At 48.5% G+C, this 5,986-nt stretch overlaps 1 protein-coding gene across 1 annotated transcript in view; it reads right to left on the bottom strand.

Annotated features, from left to right (window-relative positions):
- Pkd1l3 (polycystin 1 like 3, transient receptor potential channel interacting) overlaps positions 1-5,986 on the bottom strand; it is a 62,698-nt gene that overhangs the window by 16,828 nt on the left and 39,884 nt on the right. Inside the window, exons 21-22 of the mRNA XM_029532414.1 lie at positions 5,232-5,331; positions 567-704 (exon numbers count right to left, since the gene is read on the bottom strand). Coding sequence (XP_029388274.1) covers positions 567-704; positions 5,232-5,331 — 238 coding nt within the window. The remainder of the gene's footprint in view (positions 1-566; positions 705-5,231; positions 5,332-5,986) is intronic.

The raw sequence follows: 5,986 nt of genomic DNA, 5'->3' as shown, positions 1-5,986 counted from the left end.
CTCACTTTGTAGACCAGGCTGTCCTCGAACTCAGAAATCTGCCTGCCTCTGCCTCCTGAGTGCTGGGATTAAAGGCGTGTACCACCACGCCCAGCTTAAATAAACCCTTTTCACTTCTCTCATGCTCATTCACCTCTGCAGGTCAAAACCAGTCAAAATGGAGCCGGGATGTAGTGGTGCACACTTTAAATCCCAGCACTTGGGAAGCGGAGCCAGGCAGATCTCCGAGTTTGAGGCCAGCCTGGTCTACAGAATGAGTTCTGGGACAGCCTGGGCTACACATGAAACTGTCTTGAAAAAGCCAAAAACCCAACAACCAAAAAAATAGTCGAAATGGGCAATTTCAAATACTTCAACCCAATGTGTACGTACACACATACACACACACACACACACACACACACACACACACACACACACACACATACCACCTGAATTGCTGGAATTCCAAATTTCATTCTAAAAGACACCTTTCTGGCCTTCCCGGTTTTCTGTCCTATTCTACCCTCCCCGGCCACTCCAGACAGTGTGCTGCAGAGGTGCCTGCTGCCTCCACCCCGCCATACCCAGAGTACCACCCGTCAGCTTGAAGAACTGCTTCTTCCAGGCCTTCTTTGTCTGCTTGGCTAGGTTGTTCATTGCTGGGGCAGTGTAGATGGGATTGTTCTTGTCTCTCAAGCCAGGTGCCGACGAAGGACACTTCGCTGTCAGACACGGAAATACAGGCCGAATAAATGTTAGATTTCATGACATGCTGGCCCACTGTTGAGCATCTGCTGCAGGCGTTTCCTGGTGAATGCCGGAGCAGATAAGATGCTCTCTAAACAGCGCATATCTATGGAAGAAGGCCTGGATTTTTCTTCTTAAAATGCCAACCCATGGAGTGGTGGTGCCTCCCTTTCATAGCAGAACTTGGGAGGCAGAGGCAGTCGGATTTCTGTGAGTTTGAGGCCAGCCTGGTCTGTAAAAGAGAGTTTCAGGGCAGCCAGGGATACACAGAGAAACCCTGTCTCAACAAACCAGAACACCACCAACAAAAAATTCCAACCCATTGGAAGCCAAACTCGTAAGAGATAATATAAATCAGCTTCTAGGGAAGTGAACGGTGAGTAGAGGAGTGGGGCTCAGGAGCAGAGTGCTTGTTTACCACCCGTGAGCCTCGGCGCCATGACACACAGTCCCTCTTTCCTGACAATGTCTCGGTCTTACTCAGGGTCTCTCTTGCTGTGAGAAAACACCACGACTGAAAAGCAAGCTGGGGAGGAAAGGGTTAATTTGGCTTACACTTCCAGATCATGGTCCATCACTGGAGGATGTCAGGACAGGGACTCAAGCAGGGCAGGAGCTGATGCAGAGGCCGCGGAGGGATGCTGCTTACTGGCTTACTCTGCATGCCTTGCTCAAGCCTGCCTTCTTTTAGAGCTCAGGACCACCGGCCCAGGAATGGCACCACCCACCATGGGCTGGGCCCTCCCCCATTGATCACTAATTGAGAAAATGCCTTCCTTACAGCTGTGTCTCATGGAGGCATTTCCTCAACGGAGGCTCCTTTCTTCCGGATGACTAGCTTGTGTCTAGCTGACACACAAAACCAGCCAGTACAACCGACCCCTTGTCAACTTGACACACAAACACGTTATGATTAAGCCACAGCCTCTCCTTTCTTACTTATCCCTAAGATCTCACATTAGAACCATAAACAACTTTAAAAGACCCACAGTCTTTACAAATTCAAATGCATTAAAATTTTGGCCCCTCCTAGGCTCTCTGCCCACATTTAGCAGTTGTGCAGCTGGGTCTTCATGTAAGACTCCTAAAGCAGGAGCAGGGTCTATCTCTGACCACATTCCCTACCTTGGATCCCTTCCTCCTAACTGGGCTCCCTTGTTCAGCCTCAGTAGAAGATGCACCTCGTCTTCAACTTGATAGGCCAAGGCTGCTTGATATCCATGAGAAGGTTTCCCTTTTCTAAGGAGAAGCAGGGGAGGAGTGGAGCTGGGGGATAGAGGAGATGAGGTGGGAGGGGCTGGGAGGAGAGGAGGGAGGGGACGATACCAGCGGGATGTAAAGTAAATAATTAATAAAAAATGTAAAAAAAAAAAAATTCTGGTCCCTTTAAAATACCCAATTTCTTTTCAAGTCCAAAGGCTTTTAAAATTCAAAGTCTCTTAATTGTGGGCTCCAGTAAAATACTTTCTCACTTCAAGAGAGAAAAGGAGCCCTTTACTTCAGGGCACAGTCACAATCAAATCAAAAAAAAACCAAATTTCAACTGTCTAATGCCTGAGATCCACTTATGTTCTGGGCTCCTCCAAAGAGCTCGAGTCACTTCTCCAGCTCTGCCCTCTGCAGCACACAGCTCGCCTTCTAGGCTCAGGCAAGCTTCACCCCACTGCTGCTGGTGCTGCTGCTGGTGCTGCTGCTGAATCTGCTGTTCTCAGTGGTCATCCCATGGTACTGGCATCTCCAAAATTCTGGGGTCTTCTGCTGCAACTGGGCTGCACTTCACCAATAGCCTCTCCTAGACTCCCTTCATGGTGCCAAGCCTCAACTTCTTTGCATGATCACTTCAGTCCTGGACCTTCAACTGCCACTGAGGCTGCACTGTCACCAATGGCCTCTCCTGGCATCTCACAGTGCCAAGCCTCAGCTGCTCTCTATGACCCTTCATGTCTTTAAAACCAGTACCACCTGGGTGACTCTTGCACTAGCAAAACAGACTGCCAACACGAGATACAACCTCAGGCAGTCCTGGAACACAGCTTCTCTGTGTTCTTTAAAAACATTTCCCAGATTTTACCTCAGTGATGCTGGTCTCTTCTTAATCACTGCTAATTTCTTAGCTCCAACTAACCATCATCAATTGCCCCAGTAATGTAAATGTTTTACTTCAGTAGTTCTGGTATCTTGCTAATCACAGCTGACTCTTCAGCCCCAGCTCATCAGAACCACGGAATCTTACATCAAAATAGCAAACCGGTCTGAGAGAGTCTTTAATCTTCCCTCTGAAATCTCACAATCCAGGCCTCCATCTTCTACACAGCTCTCAACACCCTTATCTTTCAAGCTTCCACAGAACAGCACACTGAAGTCTCAAAACCCAATGGTTTTTCTAGACCAAAGTTCCAAAATCCTTCCACAAGCCTCAAAACATGGTCAGGACTGTCACAGCCATACCACACTACACTGGTTCCAACTTGTCTTAGGGTGTCTATCACTGCAGTGAAACATCATGACCAAAGAGCCAGTTGGGGAGGAAAGGGTTAATTCTGCATCTACTACCACATTGCTGTTCATCACCAAAGGAAGTCAGGACAGGAACTCACACAGGGCAGGAATGTGGAGGAAGGAGCTGATGCAGAGACCATGGAGTGCTGCCTGCTGGCTTGCTTCACCTGGCTTGCTCAGCCTGCTTTCTTATAGAACCCAGGGCCAACAGCCTGGGATGGCACCACCCACAGTGCACTGGGCCCTCCCCACATTGATCACTAATTGAGAAACTGCCTTACAGCTGGATCTCATGCAGGCATTTCCTCAGCTGTGGATCCTTTCTCTGTGATGACTCCAGCTTGTACCAACCTGTCACACAAAACCAGCCAGTCCAGTCTCTGTTGTCAGAAATATAGCCCAGGCTGGCCTCACGTTTATGATCTCTGCCTCAGACTTCCAGATGCTGAGATGACAGACATGCACCAGCACAACCTATCGATAGGGATTCTTTCAGTGCTGAGAATCCAAGGCAGTGTCTCGGGCACACCGGACAAGTGCTCTGCCACTCAGTATGTCCCAAGCCTTTTCATGTAAAGAATTAGATTCAATAGACATAAACTAACTTGCCGTATATGTCTATCTTAGACTAGATATCAGGGATTCTACTCAGTGGAATACCGTTGGGAATATTGTTCTCAAGTCTAACCCACGTAGAGGGCTTCTGGGCTGGAGAGATGGCTCAGCCATTAAAGGCTAGGCTCACAATCAAAAATATAAGTAGAGGGCGTCTATTGAATGTAGATTCTGGCATAAGGTCCAACACAGAACATTTCTGAAGAATCCAGGGGGTGACAATTGTTTGGCCTAAAGACTATACTGAATAGACGAATGTAGAGATTGAGAGTGAAAGGGAAGGCGAGAGGTGGGGTAGGGAAAGAGAGGGGGGGGGTGGGGGAAATGAGAGAAATCACCTGCATGCTTGTACAGTGCCATGCGATCACTGGAGAATAAACAAAGCTTCCCCAAGGGAGGCTGGAGATGCCTTGAAGAGCCATTGGAATTTGGCTTTTCTCTGCAGGGCTGGGAACCACAGCTTAAGGGCTTTCGTGTGCCAGCAAGCACCACTCTCGTCCTTAACTCTACCCCCCACGCTACCTTTGTCTTGAAGGGCAGGTCATAGAACTTCAGATGGGTAGGGACAAGAACTTTGAAAAAGTCACTTCACATCACACAAAAAGACTAGTTCAAATGCACAAGAAATTAAGACAGGAAAGACACTTTCAAGTGAGACTGTTAATTGTAAAAAACCTCTAGGACTGGGGTGCTTAGCCGTTAGCACGCCCACTGCTCAGTTTAAAGAAGTGATTGGTAGCTTCATGTCTGTCACAGACTCCATCTTGTTACCCCCTCCTTCCCTCAAAGAGGCAACGCTTTCCTGAGCTTTAGAGATTATTCCCATTCATCTCTTCAGATCTTACATGTAAATTTATAAGGGACACGCATATGTCTTGGAGCCAATACATGCTGACACTATGCTAACATTTTTGCACCCTGCACCTTTTGGCTAAATGTTATGTTTACAACATCCCTCCATGTGCTCTGAGCAATTTTGAGTCTGTCACCCTCAGGCTTGGTGACTGGATGTAGGGAATAAGGGCACTTAGGATCACGCTAACATGAGCAGATCATTGGGGCAATGCCACTTGACAGGAATGAGAATATATGAAAGTGTGAGCTTGTGGGGCAGGCAGACAGCTCAGACCCAGAGATGACAGGCGGTTCAAGGACCATCTGGGGCTCAGGAGGGAGGACAGATGGAGCGAAGCACAGAAGCACTGAGAGGATGCACTGGCTTCCAGAGGAACGGATGATTGGGACACTGGGCTCTTCTTGGGCAAAGGAGGAAGAGAAGTCGCCCAAGTGACCTGGTCTCTGACTGGGCATGTCGGATCGCAGAGGTGGCGTGAACTCTTACTCTGCTCTTTGTACAATTGAACAGTGGCTGGAACTACTTGCATTACCCCAAAGTGCTAGGATTCTCCGGGTGTGTTGTTCCTTGTCTTTGTTGAGCCACGGCATGTGGTTCGCCATCAAGGAGAACAGCAATGTCAGGAAGATCACCTGGGAACAAGGGTCAGGGGAACTCCATGAGCAGGTGTTGTGGGGCCCAGAAGATGACGTTGTACATGCAGGCGGGAGTGGGGACTAAACATTTATTTACACATCTACGTTAGCTTGTGGTCACAGCACCCATGTGGCAATCGGGGTGACTTCTCTCCTACCACATAGGGTCCGTAGGGTCCAGGGGATCAAACTCAGTTCCTTTGCAGCTGAGTGACCTGACTAGGTCCTTGTATGGGTTTTCCATCTTAAGAAACTGTTGGGGCGCCGGGCGTGGTGGCGCACGCCTTTAATCCCAGCACTCGGGAGGCAGAGGCAGGTGGATTTTTGAGTTCGAGGCCAGCCTGGTCTACACAGTGATTTCCAGGACAGCCAGGCTACACGGAGAAACCCTGTCTCGAAAAACAAAAACAAACAAACAAAAAGAAACTGTTGGGGCTAGAGAGAAGGCTCGGTGGTTAAGAGCACTGACTGCTCTTCCAGAGGTCCTGAGTTCAATTTCCAGTAACCACATGGTGGCTCACGACCATCTGTAATGGGATCGGATGCCCTCTTCTGGTGTGCATGAAGACAGCTACAGTGTGCTTATATGTATAAAATAAATAAGTCACACTTAAAAAGAAAGAAAGAAAGGAAGGAAGAGAAAGAGGGGGGG

Source organism: Mus pahari, chromosome 20, assembly GCF_900095145.1.
Source record: "Mus pahari chromosome 20, PAHARI_EIJ_v1.1, whole genome shotgun sequence".
Taxonomy (NCBI): Eukaryota; Metazoa; Chordata; class Mammalia; order Rodentia; family Muridae; genus Mus; species Mus pahari.
This window is presented reverse-complemented; position numbering and strand designations above follow the sequence as displayed.